The sequence below is a fragment of the Onychomys torridus genome, chromosome 6 (genome assembly GCF_903995425.1).
Source record: "Onychomys torridus chromosome 6, mOncTor1.1, whole genome shotgun sequence".
Classification (NCBI taxonomy): Eukaryota; Metazoa; Chordata; class Mammalia; order Rodentia; family Cricetidae; genus Onychomys; species Onychomys torridus.
The window spans coordinates 92,159,758-92,184,962 of NC_050448.1; the positions used below are offsets into that span (position 1 = coordinate 92,159,758).

The 25,205-nt window shown below is 40.7% G+C and overlaps 2 protein-coding genes across 3 annotated transcripts in view; one reads left to right on the forward strand and one right to left on the reverse strand.

Moving 5' to 3' along the window:
• The window catches only part of Sass6 (SAS-6 centriolar assembly protein), a 34,086-nt gene extending 18,621 nt beyond the window's left edge, over nt 1-15,465 (forward strand). The window contains exons 9-17 of the mRNA XM_036190493.1: nt 2,081-2,275; nt 2,371-2,460; nt 2,540-2,719; nt 3,089-3,170; nt 3,875-4,011; nt 5,852-5,980; nt 13,317-13,411; nt 14,711-14,805; nt 14,899-15,465. Of these exons, the coding sequence (XP_036046386.1) occupies nt 2,081-2,275; nt 2,371-2,460; nt 2,540-2,719; nt 3,089-3,170; nt 3,875-4,011; nt 5,852-5,980; nt 13,317-13,411; nt 14,711-14,805; nt 14,899-15,005 (1,110 nt within the window). The 3' untranslated portion in view covers nt 15,006-15,465. The remainder of the gene's footprint in view (nt 1-2,080; nt 2,276-2,370; nt 2,461-2,539; nt 2,720-3,088; nt 3,171-3,874; nt 4,012-5,851; nt 5,981-13,316; nt 13,412-14,710; nt 14,806-14,898) is intronic.
• Mfsd14a (major facilitator superfamily domain containing 14A) overlaps nt 3,348-25,205 on the reverse strand; it is a 52,257-nt gene continuing 30,399 nt past the window's right edge. Inside the window, exons 9-12 of one of the 2 annotated variants that reach the window (XM_036190500.1) lie at nt 23,111-23,223; nt 21,603-21,700; nt 20,282-20,445; nt 3,348-3,761 (exon numbers count right to left, since the gene is read on the reverse strand). In XM_036190500.1, coding sequence (XP_036046393.1) covers nt 3,606-3,761; nt 20,282-20,445; nt 21,603-21,700; nt 23,111-23,223 — 531 coding nt within the window. In that variant the 3' untranslated portion in view covers nt 3,348-3,605. Of the gene's footprint in view, nt 3,762-17,753; nt 19,082-20,281; nt 20,446-21,602; nt 21,701-23,110; nt 23,224-25,205 lie in introns of those variants that run through there. The other variant, XM_036190498.1, reaches the window with a different exon arrangement.

Below are 25,205 nucleotides of genomic sequence, written 5' to 3' on the forward strand. Positions count from 1 at the left end.
TAGAGTACAACTCTTTTGTTTTATCTCTGAGTGTTCAGTTTCGTGATTATGTGTAGCATCCATGTCTTAAAGTGATTATCATTTATTGGATATTTACTGTGTGCAGTCAATATGTTAGGCAATTTACATAGGGTTTTTGGAGTTCTTGGGGGACTTATGTTAGATCACAGTCCCTTTTCTGACAGGTGTCAGGCCACGAATTCCCGCAGCTCCGTCTATGGCCAGAATAGAGAAGTTGGCTGTGCTGTGGTCTTGCACACCTCCCCCAACCCCCACCACCCCCTGCTTTCCTATTTGTAGCTGTAAGATAAGTTCGTGATCTTCCCTAGTTCCTGCTTTCATGCACGTTGGCACATAGGCCAGGCCAGACTAGATCACATGGTATGTATGACGTTTGCTCACCCTTCAAAAATCAGTAAGCATCAGAACCTGCTTTGTTCTTAGAACTAAAAGGTCTGCTTCCTGTCAAGCACCTATCATGCTGTCCCTGGCAGCCAGCTCGTCCCAGCCCAGCTCCCCTCAGACTTCTGTGCTGCTTTCCCTCTTCAGGACTTTGTTTCCCAAGAAAGCTTTTTTGAAGAGTGACCTCATGTCAGCTCCTTCCCAGGAACCTGCATTATTTAAAATTTTATTTATTGGTCTGTGCATGTTGTTTAAAAATGAGTGCACATATGTCAAGACAACTTCATAAATGAGGACACTAAAAGAAGTTCAGTATTTCCACACTTGCCCTGTTCATGTATTCCAATTTGAAGTCAAGCCTGTCTGATAGCAAAGTTTGCTCCAAAAACATTGTTGTGCACTATCAAGTTATCTTAAACACTTTTTGTTAAAACAATTCCCTAAGTATTGCTTATTGGACTTAGAGCAGTTACATTTTGATTGCTATTAACCTCCTGAGATGTGATTTATTCTAGATTTTTTTTAATCCATTTATAGTTAACAGTTATTATTTGCTTTTTTTCTTGCTTTAAATATAATCCAAAGAGAAATTTAGAAATGTTAACATATTTATTGATGTGGAAAATAATTGTAATATAAGAAGTAGATAATAAAATTACACAGTATGGGGCTAGAGAGATGGTCCAGCAGTTAAGAGCACTTGTTGCTCTTGCAAAGGATCCAGGTTTGATTCCCAGCACCCACATAGTGGCTTATAACCATCCATAACTACAGTTCCAAATCTGATGCCCTCTTCTGACCTTTACAAGCACGAGGCATGCATGTGGTACACATACATACATGAGACTCATAACACAAAATAAAAAGGTTTTTTTTTCCATAAATCAGGATCCTTTGTTTTCTCCTTAGTATAATTGAATTCGAAGTATATTTTAAAGTTGTATCCAGATCTATAGCTTATACACACCACTGGAGAGATTTTCATGACTTTTAAAAAACATAATAGAACCCCAAAATACTAAAGACTGTTTTTTGGCTTAAGATGAGATTTATGTAGCCCAGGCTAGCCTTGAGGTTATACTGACTCTGCCTCAGCCTCTGAGTGCTGTGAAGATAGTCACTATTGTACCTGTCTTTGGAGACAGTTTTGGTGTTTAAGACATCTTAGTTTTTTTAGAAAGTTTTTGTTGTTGTTGTTTTTGGTTTTTTTGGACAGGGTTTCTCTGTGTAACAGCCCTGGCTGTCCTGGAATTCACTTTGTAGACCAGGCTAGCCTCAAACTCACAGAGATCTGCCTGTCTCTGCCTTCCCAGTGCTGGGACTAAAGGTGTGCACCACCCACCACCCAGCAGAAAGGTGTTTTTTTTTTTTTTAATTTTTTATTTTGTTTGTTTGCTTTTTAAATTTTTGTTTGATTTTTATGTGTATGGATGTTTTGCCTCTATGTATGTCTTTGCACCATGTCTGGACCTGGTATCTGTGGCGGCCAGAAGAAGGCATCAGATTTCCTGGGACTCGACAGAAACAGTTGTGAGCTGCCTTGTGGGCGCTCCTCTGGAGGGAGCCAGTTCTTCTGTCCATTGAAGCATCTCTCTGACCTGACACCTTAATTTTAAATAGCCAGCTGACTCATTTTCCTTTACATATGCATAATAATCCCTTTCCCCAACACCCCCAGGAGCTGCAGCGGACCAAGCAAGAGGTCCTCTCTCTGAGGAGAGAGAACTGTACTCTGGATGCTGAATGCCATGAGAAAGAAAAGCATATCAACCAGCTACAAACCAAAGTGGCCGTTTTGGAACAGGAAATCAAGGATAAAGACCAGCTTGTTCTGAGAACAAAAGAAGCATTCGATACAATCCAAGAACAAAAGGTCTTTTGTAAAAATTTAAAAATAAATGGATCACATTTCCTAGTGAGCTTCCCCTAAATAAACACAATGTCTTCCTCACGCTTGTTCTCTGTCAGGTGGCTCTAGAAGGAGATGGTGAGAAGAATCAGGTGCAGCTGGGAAAACTTGAAGCCACAATAAAATCGCTATCAGCAGAGCTTCTGAAGGTTGTTGGCTTTGAAATGCTTAGCAAAATGTTAATATCACATTGGATTGCATAAATATTCATATGAGGCTCTTTTACAGGCAAATGAAATTATCAAGAAGTTACAAGGGGATCTTAAAACTCTCATGGGTAAATTGAAACTGAAGAATACAGTTACTATTCAGCAAGAAAAGCTCTTGGCTGAGAAAGAAGAAATGCTCCAAAGGGAGCGAAAGGAATCGCAGGATGCCGGACAGGCTCTTCGAGCCAAAGAGCAAGAGGTGGTCACTGTCTCCTGCTGCTGGGTTGTGGATCTTCATGTACAGTCAGTGAGCTTCCCCATTACACATGGTGCTAAAACTTCAGCCTGGTTGGATGAAGACAGTTGCTTTGGCCTTTTTCCTTAAACAAAACCCCACTAGATTAGGTAGATGTTAATAACCCATTTAAGTCTAAGTTATTTATTAGTACTCCAAAGCCTTGGTTCTCATATGTACAGATGATAAGTAATCTGACTGCTGGTATTAAAGAGGTACGACATCACCACCTGGCTTCATTTGGTGGTTTTAGTAGTAATCAGTTCATTAATAGTATAGTACATTTCTTTAGTCTTCAACTTTTATTGACTTGTGATGATTGACATATTTCAGGTATGCAAATTACAAGAGCAATTAGAAACTACAGTTCAGAAACTTGAAGAAAGTAAACAACTTTTAAAAAATAATGAAAAATGTAAGTAATGTTTTAGTTTTCTGTAAGTAAGGCTCATAGTTTTATTGTTAACTTGAATTTTTATTTGAATTAGTAAATGTGCAGGTAAATGAAAACATTGCTATGTACAAATAATTTCTGCTTTAAGTTTGCTTTTTTGTTGTTATTTTGTTTGTTTTGGAGATAGAGTCTCACTGTGTAGCTCTGCCTCCTCCTTGCCTCTTGAGTGCTGGTATTAAAGGTATGTGATGCCATGCCTGGCGAGGTTAAACTTTCGTTGAACATTTTCTCAGTTCTAAGAACTAGGCATCAGACATGAAGTTAGGAACTTTAAATATCTGAGAGCTACTGTTCTAGAAGGAAAAGCTGTCAGATTTTGAGTTGTAGAAGTGTGTGCTCTGGAAAGCAGGAGGATAAGAAGTCCCATGCAGCAGTTGCTAAAGTAAGCATCTCTAACTACAAACGTGTGTCAGGCTTGTGTGTGTCAGACCTGGTGTGAAGCAGCTGAGAAACTGTAGTCGGTGTGCTCCTGGACACTTGTAACTGCAGCCCTGAGAGACTGAGGCAGAAAGAGCAACAACTGCCGGCCTGTCTGGCTACAGTGAAATCTGTCTGAAAAAAACCAGAGAGAGAAAAATATTAATTATCATTTAATTATGTTAAATTATTCAAAAAAATTAACACTAAAATGAAATTCTCTTCTGCTTTTTATTCTCCTATTTAAGTAATCACGTGGCTGAACAAAGAATTAAATGAAAACCAGCTGGTAAGAAAGCAAGACACATTGGGCGCCTCTTCCACTCCACCTGTGCATTCTAGCAGCAACCCCATCAGAAGTGGGGTCTCTCCCAACCTGAATGTGGTAAGAGTTGAGATGAGATGTGAGTGATGTTCCTAGAGTCCACTGTCACTCAGTAGGAATCCATACATACTGCCCTTGGAGGTGCAGCTCAGACATACGTGATCTTAACGCAGAGGCTGTATTTCAAGGGCACTCTTCATGCCTCTGGGTGTTTGTGAATGTGTGGACTATGTGTGTATATACTTACATGTGTGCATGAAGGGCATACTTTATAGCCTTTTCTATAGAAATCATTATTCAATGAACTGAAACTTATACACATGAACACACAGAGAAAGATTGTTTAGAAAACTTCAAGCAAAGGAAATTGAGGATTTGGACTCAGTTTGGAAATACCATGGAGAAAAGCCTACACTGATTTGGTCAGCAAGCAAAGTGGGGAGGCAGCTTTATTAACAGACTTGTTGGTTCTAGAGTCTGAGTGTCATGAGAGACATTTCTAGCTTTTTCCTTACAAGGAATGGGAGGAGAAGAAAGAGCTCTTTCGAACAGGAGGTGGCCTGGTGTTAGGAAAGGGCAAGGCTCAGAGGGCTAGCACTTGCTTATCACAGTTAAAGACTTAGGCTCTTCTCTTGAACATAACAATTACACAGTGTAGTGTCATCATCAGACCTGCTCTCTTGATGAATCAGCACAAAACAAGAGCGCTCTTCAGTCATATCTGAACAGTCACAAGTCGGCTAGGCTACACAAGGGCCAGACAGCCTCTGTCCTGGCTGACATTTGTACTTGTGCTTCTCTGACCACTAACAGTTCTGGCCTTAACACATGCCCCTGGCTTAATCAGTGAGACATAGAGACTAAGACACTTATTTCTACTCCCTAGTAGCTTGCAATCACTCAGTGGTAAAGTTCCCCTTTCTTTAGTCTTTCCCTCAAGTACTCTGACATGACTAAATTCAGCCTGTCAGTCCCTTTAACCACTTGCTGAGACTCCTTAGGTTCCCTCAGAGTTTGCAGGCCGCATCACACGGAGCAGTAATCCCAGCCGTAGTACATCAGAGTGGTTGCTACTGATTGTTAAATTTAGATGTCTAGCTGAATTTTTAATCTACTGTGATAAACTGGAGATAATCTTTGTGGAACTTGGAAAAGATTGCTGCTAAGTTGGAAATGGGGTACAAGAAAAGGAACAGTTGAATCCTGACTGAGTGCTGTCTGTCAAGTAGCTGTGGAAAGGGCATCCATAGTGCAGCCACTGGCTTTACAGTCCTACAAGTGGCCTCTTTGTTTTTGTTTTGTTTTGAGACAGGGTTTCTCTGTGTAGCTTTGCGCCTTTCCTGGAACTCACTCTGTAGCCCAGGCTGGCCTTGAACTCACAGAGATCCGCCTGCCTTTGCCTCCTGAGTGCTGGGATTAAAGGCATGTGCCACCACTGCCCGGCTGACAAGTGGCCTCTTTTAAGAAACTTGGTTCTCATGACATTGGTTAATGATGGTGCCGTGATATTAAAATTAGTACAAAGCATTTCTTTCAGCTTGTCTGCTAAAAGACAATAGTCTTATTTTTATTCAATCTGACAAAATTATTTTATCTCTGAATGGACTGTTGATGACTCCAAATTCTTCCTTATACCTCTCTGTCAGTAGGGCTAGGTAAACAAGGTGCCCTGGCAGGTACCCAGTAGTTTCTTTGACCCATAATAGCTAGTCTGGAGGGCCCTCTAGGTGGACCAAAGAGGTTCCACCCTCTGGTTACGAAAAATTAACATTTTGTGGTGTCTTCTAGAGAAAATTGACCTCTGAGATACTGCTGTTAACCAGTAATGATTACTAGCAGACATTTTGCTTTCTAGGTCAGATATTTCTCATCTCCAATCATTTTATATTTTGATTTTTAGGTTGATAATAGACTAAATTACCCGAGCTGTGGAATTGGCTATCCTGTCTCCTCTGCGTTTGCATTCCAGAATGTTTTTCCTCATGTAGTATCTGCCAAAAACACCAGCCATCCAATCTCAGGACCAAAGGTAGCCAAATGAACTGTTTTGGAAAATTACAGAAACTTGTTGTCATATAAATATGTTTCACCTTTCAAAGTGTGTTTCTTGCTCAGCTGCCAACTGGTAGGTAATGTATTAGATAATTACTGAATATCTAGCATATGCTTAAAGGAAATACAAGTACCAAGTGTTTGCAGAGTCCCTGCAGTTTGTAAAGCCTAGATTGTTGTGGACTATTACTTTAACTAGGCAAAGATGTGTTACTTTAACTGTGTAAAGGTGTGTTCTGTTTATTCATGCTGCATCTGTTTAACTATGTAAAGATGTGTTGCATCTGTTTCGCCTTGCCTGCCTAAGGCACCTGATTGGTCTAATAAAGAGCTGATGGCCAGTAGGTAGGCAGAGAGGGACAGGCAGAATGGCAGGCAGAGAGGATAAGTGGGGGGAGAGATCTTGCTTTGAGAGGAGGAGGAGGATGAGAGAATGAGGGGGAAAGAGAGGGAGATGCCTGCCTGGGGCCACAGCCAGGGAGCCACAGCCAGCTAGATGGAGTGGGACATAGAAAGGTAAAAAGCCGAGGCAAAATGTAGATGAAGAGAAATAGGTTAATTTAAGATAAAGAAAACTAACCAGAAACAGGCATACGCTAAGGCTGAGCATTCCTAACTAATTGAAAAGTCTCTGTGTCATGACTTGGGAGCTGGTTGGTGGCCCAAAAAGAAAAAGCCTGGTACACTAGAGATCAGTCTGTGGAATCTTGGCTTACTTCTTCTCATCTCTCCATTTTTATTCATTGTTTTACCTAGTCAACATGCTGAAGAAAGATTGCTAACATCATGCTGCTAGCATTTTCAATTTTCTTACTCTCTTGTCAGAATTTAATATGCTAGGGCAGCCTTATAGCTAGCAAATTCTGAAATGCAGTTTTGGTGACATTGTCACAGGTGGTGTAGGAGAAGTAATCAATCTTCTATTACTTGATTTATTAGCAAAGATGTTTTTCTATCCAGTTTATTTCTTGATCATCATTATTATAACTAATATTTTGGTGCTTATATGGTGTTCTTAAATATATTGGCAGTCTTTGTGTTTGAGTTTTATTGTTGTTTTCTTATTGAGATGGGTCTTACTTTGTTGTCCTAGGTAGCATCTTCCTGCTTCTGCTCCAAATAGCAGGAATTACAGGGATACAACACTGTTCCAGGCTTGTCTGTTTGACTGTCTGTCTGTCTGTTGCTCTCCCTCTGTATGTGGGGGTCACTTGGGAATAGGAAGGAGGCCTCAGAGTACAACCTGTAGAAGTCACTTCCCTCCACCTGTTATTTAGGTGCCAATGATTGAGCTCAGGTCTTCAGACTTAGCCACAGATGCCTTTGTCCTGTGAGCTGTCTCACTGCCTACCTCTCCTCCAGGGATTTGCCTCTCAGAATCTCTTGTTTTATGATTGCTGTATTTTCTTTTTAAAAGATTCATTGTAAGCGTGTACCACATGTGTGCCAGTACCTGTGGAGACCAGAAGAGGGTATCCCTCCTTAGAGCTGGAGTTAACAGGAGGGTGTGTGAGCCACCTGACATGGGTGCTGGGAACCAGATTGTGGACCTCTGCAATAGCATCCAGTGCCATTAACTGCTGAGCCATTTACTCCAGCCCTTCCATATTTTTTGGTCATATTTTACCCTCAGCAGTAAAAACAAACAACAAGAAAAGCACAGAGGTTAAATATTCAGTAAGGGAATATATCTTTCTTTGTGAGTTGTATTCAAACACTTGGAAGTGACTATTATTTACAGTATAATTTAGTGGTTTAGGAAAATAGACCTGAGCGGTGGTGGACACGCCTTTAATTCCAGCATTCAGGAGGCAGAGGCAGGGGGAATCTCTGAGTTCAAGGCTAGCATGGTCTACAGAGCAAGTTCCAGGACAGCCAGTACACAGAGAAACCCTGTCCCAGAAAACTAAAAAAGAAAATAGGGTCTGGGTAGGCATGGCAGCGAATTCCTATAATCCAGAGGCTGAAGCAGAATGCTCAAAGCCCGCTTGAGCTGAGCATCATGGCACACATCTTTTCTTTTTACTTTTTTAATTTATTATATTATGTATACAGTGTCTTTTAATTATATTTACAATGCTCTGTCTGCATATATCCCTGCAGGACAGAAGAGGGCACCAGATTTCACTACAGGTGGTTGTGAGCCACCATGTGGTTGCTGGGAATTGAACTCATGACCGACCTCTGGAAGAGCAGCCAGTGCTCTTAACCTCTGAACCATCTCTCCAGCCCATAGCACACATCTTTAGTCAGGAGGCAGAGGCAGGCAGATCTTCTGTGAGTCCGAGGGCAGCTTGGTCTCCAAATCAATTTCCAGACCGTTAGGGCTACATAGGGCAAGTGTTCCCAAAGCACTCACGTATACTACCAGTAGTCTGATATTTTTGATTTGCCTCCATCCGAGAGTGTGTGTTCTCAATTTCATTGTAATCATTCTAATCAGTGAATGGGAGTGTCTCATTGTGGTTGTCACTTTCATTTCCCTGAAAGTTACCAGAGCTGGGTGTGGTGGCAAATGTCTTTAGGCTGCAGCAGGCTGGTTTCTCTGAGTTCTAGGACAGCTAGGGTCACAGAGAGACCATGTTTCAGAAAAATCAAAGTTACTGAGATTAAACTCCTTTCATGTTCTTTATTGTTCTCAGTATATCGGTTTTGTGAAGTACTTTTGAAGTCCTTTCTCAATTAAAGAAAAACTTGTTGAGAGTGGCTTCTCTACACTGTCTGAACCAGGTCATCAGACTAGGCGGTAAGCACTCCAGCCTCCTGAGCCATCTCACCAGCCCTGTTTCCAAATTTATAAACAGTTTACTATGAGATGATTCCGTGTGTATTCTAGACTATGTCCTCCATCAGGTGTATGATCTGGAAATGTTTTCTGTCAGTTTGTAGCTTCTCCTTTCTTCTCATCTGTTTTCCTTCCTTTCTCTCCCCCCCCCCCCCCCATGCTGCCCTCCCTCCCTCCCCTTTTGTTTAGTGACTGAGTCTCCGCATGTAGCCTGGGCTGCCCTTGAACTCATCGCTCAGTCCTCCTGAGTGCTGGGATTGCATCTGTGAACCACCTTACCTGCTGGCTCTTTTTTATACTGTTGATAGCTTTTTGAGGCATGGAACTTCGAAATTTAAAAGAAAAGAATAGATTTATTTTCTGTGTGTGGTTATTTTTGCCTGCTAGGCAAGCCCTTTGCCACTGAGCTACATCCTCAGCACCTTAGTCTGTCTGTAGAGGGCCTTGCTCTGTACTCACACTGGCCTTAAGTCCATTCTCCTAACTTGGGCTTTCCAAATGCTAACGTCAGATCAGCATGTACCACTGTGCCCTGCTAAGATTACTGATCTCACTCTGCTGGCTTCATTCTACTGTAGAACCTATCGTTTGTTTGTTTGTTTTTTTCTTTTTCCAGTTTTTAAATTCTTACTTGTTTCCTTTTCTTCTTTTCTTCCCCTTCCTCAGTGCCAAGGACAGAATCTAGAGCCCTGTGTATGCCAGGTGTTAAGTTTCAGACCCTAGACAAACAGCTGAGGTGCCTATTTAACATAGGAAAGTTGGACCTGGCCACCAGGTTCTCCCAGCATCCCTCAGTCCCTACCTGTTACAGGGTATGGCTGGCATACCCAACCCCCTACCCTGAACTTTCCAGCCCAGGGGCTGAGCTGCCCTGCCCCCAGAGGCTCTTCCCTGTATAATCCAGACATTTGGGTTCCCCGCCCCTTCTCTCTTGGACCTCTGGCCTCCTGGCTGCTGCACCTAGTTTCTCTCCCTCTCTCCCTTCCCCTCCCCCTCTCCCACACAGCCCAGCTCAGCCTGGTCATGTCCACTCTGGACTCTCCCAGATGTCTCTGCCTCTGGCTGTGCTCTCCCACATCTAACTAAACTTGCTCCTCCACCACACCCAGGAGCAGTCATGCCCTTTCCTCTTGATTTCTTTTTCATTGACCAGGCAGGTGACCTACCGTCAAGTCATGTACCCTCACGCCTACATTTGTAAATATTTGTTTCATGAGTGTTCAGCTTAAAGCATGGTTATAATGGGTGCTTTAAAGCGTTTTCCTGCGTTCTGATGTTTGTTAGCCTACAGTGGTGTCTTTTGAGTTCTTTTTTCAATACACCTAGTTGCTTCGATTTTCCTGGTTCTTTGTTAAATAGTTAAGACTGTATTCTAGATAGTATATTGTGAGATTCTAGAGTCTGTTTAAAGAGTAAAGAAGAGACTTTTTAAAAAAGATTCTTAGTCAGGCTGGAGAAGTGGCTGCCCTCCCAGAGCACCCAGATTCAGTCCCTAGCACCCACATGGCTACTCACAACCGTCTGTAACTCTAGTTCCAGGGGATCTGACATCCTCACACAGACGTACATGCAAGCAAAATACCAATGCACATTTAAAAAAAAAAAAAAAAGGGGTTGGGGATTTAGCTCAGTGATAGAGTGCTTGCCTACCAAGCGTAAGGCCCTGGGTTCGATCCTCAGCTCCACATTAAAAAAAAAAAAATCATCAAAAAAATTAAAAAAGATTCTTTGTTGTGGGATGTCCTGTATGCCGTGAATATATGTTGCTATGATTGATTGATAAATGAAATGCTGATTGGCCAGAGCCAGGCAGGAAGGGAGGATGGGTGGGACAAGGAGGAGGAGAAAGCTAGAAGCCAAGGAGAAATGCCAGCCTGCTGTCTAGGGAGCAACATGTAAAGGCAACAGGTAAAGCCACGGAACACGTGGCGACATACAGATGAACAGAAATGGGCTGAGTTTACGTGTAAGAGCTACACAACGGTAGGCCTGAGCTCATGGCTGAGCAGTTTAATTACTAGGAGCTTCTGAGTGATCATTTTATAAGTAGTTGTGGGGTCCCTGGGGCTGGGCAGGACTGGAGAAAACTCCAGCTACAGTTTAGTTGACGTTGCAAGGTCTGGTCTGTCTCTATGGACGGTGTTTTCTGTGTCAGTTGTTTCACAGGACTTGTGGTACCGTTTGTGTCAGTGACCACTCTGTGACCTGTCAGCAGAACCCCTTTGGTGTACTGGTTGGAGTCAGATTGTGCATGTGTTGCTCCTAAGATAGTTTTGTGATGTGCATTTGGTGCTGAGAATCATAGCTTGTTTCTGAAATGTGCTCTGCTCACAGGTCAGCAGTTTTAGATAGTTTTAACGTCATTGTGTTTGATCTCAAGGTTTCCCTGTTTCTATTTGCTTCCTGTATTTTCTATCTTTTCCTTGTCTTGATTTTGGGGACTGTTGGTGATACTTTCACAAATGAGAGAAAATGTGTGATAGAATACTTGTATTTGGCTATTTTGTTTAATGTGATGCCTTCCATTTCCATCAATATTGCTGCAAATGATTTGAATACTCCAGTGTGTAGTATGTACACACACCGTATTTTCCTTTTATATTTTAATGGGTATCTAGGCTGATTCTGTGTTAGCTGTAGTGAACTGTGATGTGAATGTGGGTGTACATTTATCTCTTGTATTCTGGCTTTTATTCCTTTGGTGGTCACCCAAGAGTTAAGTAAATTCATAGTAAACCCATGGATAGTGTTTTGAGGACCATCTGTATTGATCTTTACAGTAACTGTGTTCATTTACATCCTCACCAACAGGGTATGATCCTTTCTGCCAAATCATCACCATTTGCTAATTTGTTTTATTTTGCTAATTGCCATTCTACCTGGGGCAAGAAGTTACTTCATTGTAATTTTGTTTTCTATTGCCCTGATGGCTAAAATCATTGAGCAGTTTTTCCATATTTTTATTTCTTTGGATAAGTATCCATTTAGATCATTGTCTCTTCGAAGACTGTGTCTTTTTTCCTGCAAAAACTTAATTTTATGTAGTTCCATTTGTCATTTTTTGCTTTTCTTTCTCATGCCTTTGTGGTTTTGTCCAGAAATCCTTGCTGGTCTACTGTCTTTTTAAAGTGTTTTCCCTTCAGTAGTTTTAGAGTGCTGGGCTTACATTAAGGACTTTCCATCCATTTTGAGTTGATTTTTTTTTTTTTTCCTTTTGGAGCTGAGGATTGAACCCAGGGCCTTGGGCTCTCTACCACTGAGCTAAATCCCCAACCCCTGAGTTGATTTTTATACAGGGCAAGAAAGGTAAGTTCAGTCTTTGGCGAGTAGACATCCACATGCCCAATACCGTTTGCTGACAAGGCTGCCCTTTCTCTAACGTATGTTTTTGGCACCTTTGCAAGAGATGGTTGATTGTAGCGTCATGGGTTTATCTCTGGGTTCTGCCCTATTCCGTCAGAATGTGCATCTCCGTTTGGGCCAGCCTACCGGTATGTTGGTTATGGTGGCTCCGTAGTATACCTCGGAATCAAGTATAATGACGCCTCCAGCTTTGCTCTTGGCTCCAGATTGCATTCTTTGCTGGCTCTTTTGTGCCTTTGTATACATTTTAGGATTTTTTTTTTTCTATTTCTTGGAGGAATGTCTTTGAGCTTTGGATGGAAAATTCATTGAGTTTGCCAATGAAGGAGTAGAATGGATCTCTATTGTAACTATATTAACTTGTTCAATACTTTTCATGTGCTTTCAAGTTTCACTGTAGTTTTGTACTTCTTAAGTATTATTCCTTGGTATTGTTTGTGTTTTGATATTTATTTTTGGTTATTTTAAAATTTAAATTCAAATGCTTTACTTAGAATTTTTAAGTAAGTGTAGCAGTCCTTTGAAAGCCTTTTTAAAAGGCATGGTTTTCAGAATACACAAGGTAAATCTATTGTTGTGGTAATAGGTTTTTTTGTTTGTTTGTTTTTGCGTATTTTTGAGACAGAGCCTTGCTGTATAGCCCAAGCTCTCTTCAAACTCTTGATTGTTCCAGCACATGGGATATGGGTACTTGCTACCAGGCCAGCCAAGCGTTGGCTGTTTCAGTCCTGCAGTTGAGCTGAGTGCATTAGTGTTCACGTCGAAGTTCCCGTTGGCAGTCACTCTTACTCACTCTTCTCTCACTTCTGTCACGGGAGGTTTTTCTTTTTTTAAAAAGATTTATTTATTTATTTATTATGTATACAGAAGAGGGTGCCAGACCTCATTACAGATGGCTGTGAGCCACCATGTGGTTGCTGGGAATTGAACTCAGGACCTCTGGAAGAGCAGCCAGTGCTCTTAACCTCTGAGCCATCTCTCCAGCCCCCAGGTGAGCTTTTTTTTGTGAGGAAAAGGCAGGTTCTTTTAAGTATCAACAGAATGTAAAATATAGGCAAAACCTTTTATTTTACTATTGAGACTTAATCAAGAAGTAAAATCTAACCATTCAGCTTAGCATGGAACTGCCTCAGTTCTGAGTTCATGAGCTCTGTTCTCCCTACAGGTTCAGTTTAACTTGCAGCTTACAAAACCAAGCACATCAATGGACGCACAGCCAGGAACAGCTACTAGCAGGCCTTGTTCAACTGATAAGGAAAAGTAAGTACTCAGGGAGCTGCTCTTAGCTGTGAAAAAGGAATTCTCTTGTATATGCTTTTAAATTATAGGATCCCCCTTAGATTTTTCTTAAAAAGTAAAGACTGGAGTTGGGGATTTAGCTCAGTGGTAGAGCATTTGCCTAGCAAGTGCAAGGCCCTGGGTTCAATCCTCAGCTCAAAAAAAAGTAAAGACTGTTCTTGTAAACATTTGGATATGTGTATAGAAGTCCTTTTTAAAGCTAGGTATAAGCAGCACATGCCTTTAATTCTGCCACTTGAGTGGCAGAGATGGGCAGATCTCTGTGAGTACAAAAGCCAAGACCTTGTCTCAGAAAGAGAGGGTTACAGAGATGGTTCAGTGATGCTTTTCTAGAGGACCTGGGTTTGATTCCCACACCTACATGGCTTTGTAACTCCAAGGGAGATCTGAAGCCTTTTCCTGGCCTCCAGGGGCACTGCACACATGTGCAGACATAAATGCAGGTAAAATACCCATACACATAAAAGTAAACAAAATACATGCACAGAACTTTTTGGATTAATGATATTCTTCTCATCAATTACGTATTTTTCTTCTATCATGTGTCACTTACATGCTTTTCTGTTCTAGTACATTTTATTGTCTTCAATAAACTCAAGATAATATTCTCAGTGTATATTGTTTCTCCTGTGTTTTCTCATCCCTCTGTGTGTTTGCCATGATATAAAGTCTTATGGTACTCACAGAATTTTCATTTCTTGTATAGTCCTTATCCCAGTTTTTAGTATTAAGTTTAATCTTTTTTTAGAAGGAATTTATTATATATACAGATAAATTTATTTGCTTTAAAAAACCAGTGAGGAGTACACAGGTTAAGTGTCCTTTATTGGAAACATTTGAGACTGGCGGTACTTCAGGTTTTGGGGATATTTGCATATACATACTTAGTTATCCTAGGATGGCACCTAAGCTGGAAAGAAAAGATGGATGCTTCTCCTACACAGCCTGCAGGGATATCATGTAGTTGGTTTGTTGTTGTTTTACTTCTGGTGCACTTGTCTCATCTGAGCCATCCATCAAATGGGGTCAACAGATGTTGGAATTGACAGCTGTGGCACCATGTGGCTGGTCAAAAAATTGTAGAACATTTTGAATTTGTTGACTAGGGACATTCAACACGCGCGCGCGCACACACACACACACACACACACACACAGAGAGAGAGAGAGAGAGACAGAGAGAGAGAGACAGAGAGAATGAACAATAAAATGAAACAATAAAATAAAATGACCTGATGATGATTATTATTTTTTTTTAAAGTAGTGAAAATTTAGGGCTGGAATCCAAATACTTGAAGAAAAGAGAAGATAGCATTCCTTTACGTGGACTCAGCCAGAATCTATTTAGTACTTCAGGTGAGGAGATGCTGCACTGGGTATGGTAAAGTTTCATTAACTGTGTCTAAGACTACAGTAGTAACAGGCTGTGTGTTTTGGTCTCTTTTGCAGACCATCAGAAAGACAGCATGCTGGGAGCTTCACAGACGTCTTCCAAACCCACAATTCTCCCCTCTTCCTCTTCAGCATATTTCCCTGGGCAGCTGCCAACTAGTTAACCCAACACCTTTTATTTTACTGACAGTTTAGAAACTGAAGTGCTTCACAATCCACTTAATAACCAAACCACTTTTTCCTCATTCCTGGTAGCTCACCTGGATCCTCTGCTCTGTATTGCAGACATTTACAGACTTAGGAGATTGATAAAGATTCTGAGCAAATGGTATTTCATTCTGTAAACAGAATGTTTCAAAAATATCACTGAATTTTATCAGATTAACAGTTGGTCTGAATAAGAAACACCCTAATGAGAAATGTACCCTGCAAGGGAATAGTAAGAAGCTGAAGAAAGCTTATGATTCATACTATCATGTTTATTAGTGAAACATCCTTAATTTGCCACCTGAGTATTGGGAGAAATAGCTTTAGTCTGTGATTTTTTTTGATCTGTATACTCAAGTTGTTAACACTTTCAAAGTTTGTTGTTTTGGTTTGTTTTTTCTTCCATTTTTTATACATACATACATATATGTATATATATATTGTTTATTTTATTTTTTTGAGACAGTAATTTTTTGTTTGCTTGTTTTTCAAGACAGGGTTTTTCTATGTAGCCCTGGCTGTCTTGGAACTCGCTCTGTAGACTAGGCTGGCCTTGAATTCAAAAGATCTGCCTGCCTCAGTCTCCCAAATGCTGGGACTAAAGGTGTGTACCACCATGCCTGACTCATCCAACATATTTGGACTTCCTTCCCCTCCCAACTCCACCCAGGTGGTCTATACCTCCCCACCCACACAATTTCAAGAAAAACAAACAAACAAAAACAGTAAAGTAAAAAATACCAAACCAAAATAGGGAAGTCCATTTTGTGCTAGCTAACTACTCCTGGGCTTGGGCCCTGCCCTGGAGTTTGGTTGAAACATCCAGTGACATTCTTAAGTATTTTAAATCACTAGAATGAATTAAGTATTTATAGTGAGTAAATGATTTTCCCTGAAACATCTGTTCTATGAAATCATTTTTATATAAAAAGAATTTGGACAATTGTATTTACATGGCTAAAATGCTTTAGTCATCTGGGTTGAGTTTAGAGCACAAAAAACCTTCAGTGTAATGGCATCATGAATATTCTTGGGATTTTTATAGATTCAAAATTCAAGTTAACTATAGGAATTTACAACTTCCTTTCTTACTACTAAAACTTCTAAGAACTATTTCTTAGAAATTAAGTAGTTTAAAAAAACAAAACAAAACAAAACAAAAAAACCTCCACCATGGGGGCTGGATAGAGTTCAGTGGTTAAGATCTTGCACTGCTGTAGCAGAGGACCTGAGTTCAGTTCCCAACACACATGTTGGAGTGGTTTAAAATACCCTGGAACTCCGGCTCCTGTGGATCCTCTGTCCTCGGCACACACCACACTCACGTGCAAATAAATATTCACATATGAACAGACAGACATACAAAACACAAAATTTCCTACATCTTTAACCTTAAGGGTCCCATTTTGTTTTCTTTCTTTTCTTTTCCCAGGCAGACAGGGTTTCTCTGTGTAGCTTTGTGCCTTTCCTAAAACTCACTCTGTAGCCCAGGCTGGCCTTGAACTCAGAGATCCACCTGCCCCTGCCTCCCGAGTGCTGAGATTAAAGGCCCCCACCGCCCCCACCTGGCCTGGCCCATTTTGTTTTCTTATTTACAGCTATTCAAAGGAAATTAAAATCCTAAGACCCCCAGATCTTATTTGTAAAATGCTAACAATCATGTGATAGTTTTAAGAGTTTCAAAGGGCTGAAGAAATGACTCAGTGGTTGGTGGCTGCTCTTCAGAGGAATAGGTTCTAGTCCCAGCACCTACATGATAGCTCGTAACTATCTGTCACTAGAGATTCAAGAGACCTGTTGCCCTCCTCATGTCTCTGAGTACATTAAGCATACACATGGCGTATAGATATACACGCAGGCAAAACATTCATACACATTAAAAAAAACTTTGTTTTTAAGTACATCAAGGTAGTGTCAACTTTACTAGGTAGGGGGGCACAGGAAGACAAGGATCTTTAATCTCACTTTCAAGATGCTGCCAACTGCCAGCTATCTTCAACAAGAGGTGTAATGAAAAGTTCAGTGATGGGTAAGAGTATTACCACCAAAACTACACAGAGAAACTCTGTCTCGAAAAATTACTTGAAAGCACTTAATTCTGGAAAGAAGTCTTTGGACAATGGGGGACTGTTGTAAATACTGTGTAATGTACATAAGGGGTTGTGGCAGGCTTTGGAAGGGATGTATGACATATATAGCTTTTTTAAAAAGATACTGCTACCCTTACTATTTATAAACACACATTTCCAAGATAGGACAGCACATTTCACAGCAGCTATCGAGTGTCTCTGTGCTAAGTGTCCATGCACACAGACCATGCTAATTCTTTGCTCTACCTCTTCAACTTTGGTTTGAAATTGTTTTGTGGTGTATAACTGTACATGTGTTTATAATCAAAATGTTGCTGTTAATGCTATTTCTAAAAACTGTGACCTTTGTTAATAAAGTACAGACTTGAGAGTTTTATATGCCAGAAGCATGTTTAGAAGATAAAAAACTGACTTGCATCACCTGTGGTTAGGAAAGCAAGTATTTCCAGCTGATTTGCAAATGTTGCATTTTTATCTTCAGGGGTGTTTGGGTAGGTGAGGGCAAACGAATGGACTGCAGGAGGTAAGTTAAGGTAAGACTTGTTTCTGTAAAAATGCTTATGGTAACAAATAAAGCCCAAACAGGCCTTACAGGGACTCACAGATCCAGACTTGTTTAAAAAGAAAAAAATCATTAAAATATTTAATTTTATTAACAGAATATTTACATTTGAGACCTTATTTAATCATAGTGAATGCTCCAAGTTTAAAAAGCATTAGGCAGTAACCACACACAAGATGAAAACAGTGTAAACTATACAATACTTTATGTACAATTTTTACAAAGTAACACTTTTTTTAAATAATATAACTGGACACAAAAATATACACTTTAGAGAAATTCACATCAGTAATTGTATAAAGCTCTCTTCTAGGGTCCTGAAAATTGAGGACGAACATTAGCTCTGTAAATAAAGTGTTACCGTGACAGTCCGGAAAGGCCACTATGTATATTTATCTACACATAGATATCACACTGACATTTTCAAGGCTACCAGCTTTACTCTAATTTTTAGACTGTGTATTCAAGTGTTGAGGTCCTTATGATTATGCAAACATCAAAAGAATAGTGGTATAAGAAGCAGAACACAGATGTATAGGCTCTGACCACCCCAATTTAAATTCTAAGTGGCTGATATTTCCATACTTCAAAACAGTAGTGGATAATGTTTTAAATAAAATTATGGCAAACAAGCTTGGAACATGATTCTGGTTTTCTACAATTTTCACAAGTTTTTCTTGTTTTAAATGCAAACAATTCTTTACCATTTCTTTATTCTAGTGCATCTGCATTAAGGCTTTGAATGATTTGACCCAAGATTTTACAATATTAAAATCTGACTCAGGCTTTTACAATGTTAAAGCGAACAGGTCCACAACCACACTACCTACCATGTCAGAGTCAGCACGAACAGAGGTAAAAGCTCAACACCTTAAGGAAATGGTAGCAGAGACGTGCTAACAGCGGAGTTACATATATAGCTTTTAATTAAAGATGTATAATAAAACAGTTTAGTGGCAAGAGATTGGTGCTAATAAACAAAAGGTTTCTTTTAGAAAGAAATTGTAACATCTTTGGAAAACTGTTTCTTTCTTTAGTTCCCACGGAGTTCATGCAGATATTTCTTAAGACAATCTTAAAAGTACACTGTAGATGGAAATGGAATGTACATCCAGAACTATAGGTGAAAACTAAGACCTGGGTGTTGAGAGAAAAGTCTTCCTGATTCCGGTCATCACACATTTGTGTCCTGGAGTAAAGGTTCTTTGGCCTCTCCTGGCGCTTGTGTACTGTGAGGATGGCTGTGACCACCACAGTGCTTTCTCCAACTGCTGGACCTTAAACTTAAATTAGTATGTTCCGGAATAAACAAGGCAACGAGCAGAGCCAGCAGTACCGAACAGGCTCCAAAGAGGAAGGGGGGACCAGGGATGATGGAGTTCTGAGGAAGAAACAATAGTTAGGGAGTTTGCACAGATACCTTCCCCAAAACTGCTTAGTAACTGTTTTCCTCGGATTTTTTGTTGTTTTGTTTTTTGAGACAGGGGTTCTGTGTATACAGCTCTGGCTGTCCTGGTGGCCTCCAACTCACAGAGATCCTCCTGTGGGATTAAAGGTATGTACAACCACCACCCAGATTACTGTAAAGTCCTGCACGAAGACAACCTGCATTGCTTTTAGCACAGAACCTGAAAACAGGTGTTCAGGCACCTCCACTCAATCTGCTAGTCCCAAGAGGAAGACAGGGGCTCAGAGTCAAGCAAAGGTGACATACTGACACATATAGAATTAATACCTTCGCTTTGTTTCAAAACACAACATTGCTAACCACAGAAAAATAAAACAGGTAAACAGATTTTATTTTAACCCAGATCACATTCATTCTGACACACAACCCTGCACGGTCGGTCAGATTTTGTTGTATGTGGCCCGCTGGTTTTTTGTTGTTTTTTTTTTTTGAAATAGGCTTGGCTGGGGAAAATTCTTGCTAAATCAAGGAAACCGAAGAGCTGTTTGCATTTGGCTCAATGGTTCCTGTGGCTTGGCGTTGGTAATTTCAGTTACGAGGAGGGAATGAAGCAAACACATCAACAGACGTATGCATAACCGTCTCCATCTAGAGACGGTGACAGCGGTGATACAGAAAAGCAGCAGTATGGAATGCAGAAATAGCTGACATGCCATTACATACAAACTGACAGTAGGCTTTGAAATGTTTTCATTCTGAGAGGAAAAAGGACGCACAGACAATTTTGCAAGAAGATACTCAGAAGAAAAGTTTCTTGGACTTTAAAGATTAATTATTGTTTTAACAATGTCGGGCTGAATGGAGGGCCCATTCATGCATGCTAGGCAAGCACTCTATAGCAGGGCTAAAGCCCCAATCCATTAGAGGTTTCATCTGACCTAAAAGTAAACTAAGAACTTCAGGTGGACATCATTGGCTGGCTCTTGTGTAATCTCAGTATTCAGAAGGCTGAGGCAGAAGGCTCAGCACAGGCCACACAGTGAGTTCCTGGAACTACAGTGGGCTCTGTCTCAGAAGACCAGAAACAGTCTTGCATTAAAGCTTTTGTTTTCAAAACCATCCTGTAGTCCAGCCAAATAAGTGGGACACTTTAACATGCAAATGAAGAATTACCTGTTCAAAGTGGTGCTGAGGGCTTGTGTTGGTCCCCAGGTCTGAACCTGTGATTGGCAGTTCCTTAAGTTCCACATGGAATATGTAGAAAATGAACCCATAAAGGGCTGGTCCCAGACCATTGCACAATCCTCGGATTCCTGTTATCATTCCTTGAACAACACCTACATGTTTAAAGAAATCATTTATCACATTATCCTTTCTCCTACTCTAAAAAAATCGACAAACATGAAATCAATCTAAACAGATAGTTAACAAATACTAGTAACTTACTCTAACAGAAGCCATCAGTAGCTACTGCCCTATGTTATACAAATGCAAGCCCAGACATAACAGGATGAACTCTGGGTAGCAAAAGCACATCAGCCAGGAACGCATAAGTACATTAAAACTGTCCCACAGTTTGCTACTCAGTCAAATATATACTACTGCGTTTGATTTCAATTTCTTTAGGATCATCTTGCTAAATAAAAATGCAACTTGTTTTTAACCACAGGCCTTGCCACTGTTCTACCAGGTACAGGAAGGTCTGTTTTCATGTTAGCATGCCAACAGCTAATGTTCCTACTGCAAAACCCTTCTATATTTACTCACGTCTTGTATCTATAAACCACTAAAGCTACAGAATTTTAAAGGGTTACAATGAACCCTAAGGTACTATCACAATAGCAAAATGACAGTGAAACTTCACTAGGAAATCAGGATATGGATGTGCACTGTCCCTCACAGGCTCATGTGTTGAATTTCAGTCCCTATTAGTAGTACTATTTGGGGAGGCCCAAGAACCAGAATGCTGGGATGAGTTCTTGGAAATACATCTTGTTCCTGGCTTCTTGCTATCGACTTTCTCAACAACAATGGTGAGTAGCTTCTACCACATGCCTGCCCCTGCTGACATATTCCTCCCTCTGGGCCTACAAACTGAGGCCAAGCAACCATGGACTGACCTGTTAAAAACTCTACAACCAGAGCTGGAGAAATGGCTCAGAGGTGAAAAGCACTGACTGCTCTTCCAGTGAACCAGGGTTCAATTCCCAGCAACCACAAACAGCTCACAACTGTCTATAACTCTAGTTCCAGGGTATCACACAATCTCACACAGACATATATGTAGGCAAGACACCAATACATTAAAAATAAATAAATCATTTTTTAAAAAAGCTCCATAGCCAATGTAATTCCAATAAGCTGTTTCTGTCAGGCACTTTATCACAGTGATGCAAACGCCCTAACAGCGAAACAGTCAATATTTAAGACAAGGGATGACTAGCCACCTCAGAACCTGCTTTCCCACAGGCAGCAAATGTTCCTATCCACTCACCCTGTTGATCGGCATCAGCAGTCCGTGAAACAAGGGCACTAACAGCTGGAAAGGTAATGCTAGACATGGCTGCCACTGCCCCAGCAGCCCACATCATCCTGTAATCAGAGCAGCAAAACAAAAATTAATACCGCTTCTCCATTTTACCTGTCACATCAAACCAAGTCATCCTGACTGTGCAATGGCTGTGGTACAGAAAAGAGAAGTGTACTTTCTCTGTTCCTCTAATTGGCTCTGGGCAAGTCATTTAAAGGTATATAGCCCTGTGTGCTCCGGAAACAGTAACTACTTGTTCACAAAGATGGTGTGTTTGTAAAACTGGGTTATCAAGTTCCAAACCATGATGTATGTGGAATATTCTGTGGGAAGTTGAGAGGCTACGTGGAGGATCAGACATACAATTACTAAGAAACATCAAGTGTATGTAAACACTGAGGCCAGTAATCATCCAAAGTTTCCATGGATTTTTGTTTCAGTTTAAAGACCACTGACTGGGATAAAATCTAGAAAGTAGATGCTCCTGGCTTCTTGTTTGAAATACTTCACATTTGTGCAAAAAAAACAAAAACAAAAACAAAAAAACAAAAAAAACACCAAAACAAAAAAAACCCAAAAACCAAAAAACTTCACCTCTGCAAAAGCTGGACTGGAAAATACATCACTCACTGAAACACACTAAAACACTAAACATTAGTGTTTACTAATAATACCCAAACCCAAAGAGGTGGGCAGCCCACCCAACCATCAACACCAGCCTGCAGGAAAACAGCCTGTAAGAAGCTGAGCCTGGTCGTGAGCCAGGATGGAAGAAGTGGACTATGCCCACTCAACCTGCCAGGGAGGCACACTAGTAAACTTTTCCTCCCAACTAGAAAGACAAAACAGATGTAAGGCTTTGCTCCAGAATCCTGTGCTGTTTCCTAGTAACAAACTGATTAGATTAAATGCACCTTACAGATTCAATAGCTTAATAATCTCATGTCAACAACAAACAAAATCCTGCCACTATTTAGCCTTAAGCCAGTCTACAACATACAAATGTATGTGAGAAATTGTACTATGCATGCTCTAAAGCCCAGCAAGAAGCAGGCCAAAGTCAGTGGCTTGGCTGAGAAGAAAAGGGCAGGGCTGGGCATGGTTGTGCACACCTGTAGTCCCAGCACTTGTGAGGCTTAGGCAACCTGAGCTGAAAAGGAAAGAAGAGGGAACATGTCTCAAAAACAAAAAAACACACAGGAAAAAAAGTTTTGATGGGGGTGTGGCTATAGGTAGGATGCCCGTGCCCCACACCACACTATGCATACATGGATAGTACTAACTGGATTCTGGGTTAAATTCACACAGTGTCTACGAGGTTGGGAGAGAGATATATTACTGGGGAGTCGGAAGAGGATTGGGAGGCAGGTAGTAAAGGACTAATATGATCAAAAGACATTATACAAGTAAATGAAAATTTCTAAGAATATAAAAAAAAATTAAGAAAATGAACATTACAATATTATACCTACCAAGGTTCTGAACCAAAGCCATACCATGCCAGCTGCAATATTTGAAATCCTAGACCCAATAAGATGGTGTTCTTATTTCCAATTGACCTCATGAGTAAACTCAAGACTATGGTCTAGAAGACAAACAAACACACATGATTATCACAAAGTTTTTTTTTTTTAAATTGCATTTATTTATTTATCTACCTACCTACCTACCTACCTACCTACCTACCTACCTACTGGAATTGATTCTTTCTTTCCACATAAGGGTCCCAAGGATTGAACTCAGGTATTCAGGCTTGGTGGCAAGTACCTTTACCCACTGAGCCATCTCGCTAGACTATTTCACAAAGTTTTTAAACACAGAAAAAAAAAGGTGTTTTCTTTCACTCTGATGAAGCACCTTTTACACAGTGTGGTTTTTCAGCATTAACTGCCCCAACTCACTCAGAGCTCATAGTTCATGCCTGTCACCAGCCACCACCATGCTCCCTGCTATGACAGTCATCTACTCTAACCCTCTGGAACGGTGAAGCCCAGATTAAACTCTTTCTTTCTTCTATAAGTTGGCTTGGTCATGGTGTCTTATCACAGCCATACAAAGTTAACGAAGACAGACCTCAATGCAATCCGACAGCCCAGTGACTACCCACCACTTCCTCTAAACCTGCTGTTGAAACTATGAAGGTTCTATGAAATGTATAGGAGTTTACTAAGTATGATTTGGGAAAATTTGATTTAAGAGCACAGACTGAAAGAACAGGCTGGACCATGATCTCTGAGACCCTGAATAAGTCTACTTCAGTTTCCTCTTAACAAGTGGAGCTAATAGCAATGTCAGAATTCAACAGTGGATAAAATGAGGCATTTACACAAAGTGCTGAGAGCTCTTGGCACATAGGAAGCATTTAATAAATGTTTTTGTGATTAGATGGACATCCCTCTATTTCAAATCTAAATGAAACTCAGAATGGATTAGGGCATCAAAAATAAGCCAGGCAGTGGTGGCGCACGCCTTTAATCCCAGCACTCGGGAGGCAGAGCCAGGCAAATCTCTGTGAGTTCGAGGCCAGCCTGGGCTACAGAGTGAGTTCCAGAAAAGGCGCAAAGCTACACAGAGAAACCCTGTCTCGAAAAACAAAAACAAAAACAAAAAACAAACAAACAAAAATTGCTATTTTAACTAAACTTGAACACACCACCCAAAATAGCTAGTAAGTCTGTAGAAGTGGTGCCAATAATCACTCTCAGCACTTCCTCACACATCAACTAATTACAAAGTATAAGTTGAAATTTAATCATTTGACATTTTTTATGAGGTTTGGTAACAAATATGCCAGTAAAAAGTAAATAAAGCTGCTTTTATATCTAGATGTGGTGACTCAGGAGAGCTGACCTGTGTTTGAGGCCAGCCCAAGCTAGAATTGAATTCTAGGCTAGCCATGAGTTAGAATGAGTACTTGCCTCAAAATAGGTTCCTAAAAGGATTTTAAGTGATAACCCACTACCACAGATCACGCTCCTACAGGATCTGAGCTCTCAGCTCTCTTTAAGACTGGTAAAAGTGAAGAGTATACAGGACCTAGTCCCCTTGTGCGATTAGACTCTTTAGGAGCCAATCCACAAAATTTGCTGAGCAGCAGTATGCCAGAAGTTCAACTCACTAAAAAACCATCTGGGTAAAGCATTACAGACAACTTACATATTGGAAGGACTAGAATGCAAGAATTTCTGCTTTACTTATAGAATGTATCAGAGACAGACTTCAGTTAGTCAAAAGAGGGGCTGGAAAGATGGCTCAGGGGTTAGGAGCACTGGCTGCTCTTCCAGAGGACCTGGGTTCAATTCCCAGCTCACATCTGTAACTCCTGTCCAGGAGATCTGACACATTCACACTAATGCACATAAAAATAAGATTAAATAAAAAAATAAGTTTTAAACGGGGGGGGGGGGGGCTGGAGAGATGGCTCAGAGGTTAAGAGCACTGATTGCTCTTCCAGAGGTCCTGAGTTCAATTCCCAGCAACCACATGGTGGCTCACAACCATCTGTAATGAGATCTGCTACCCTCTTCTGACCAGTTAGTCAAAAGACAACTTGAGTACACTCAAGAC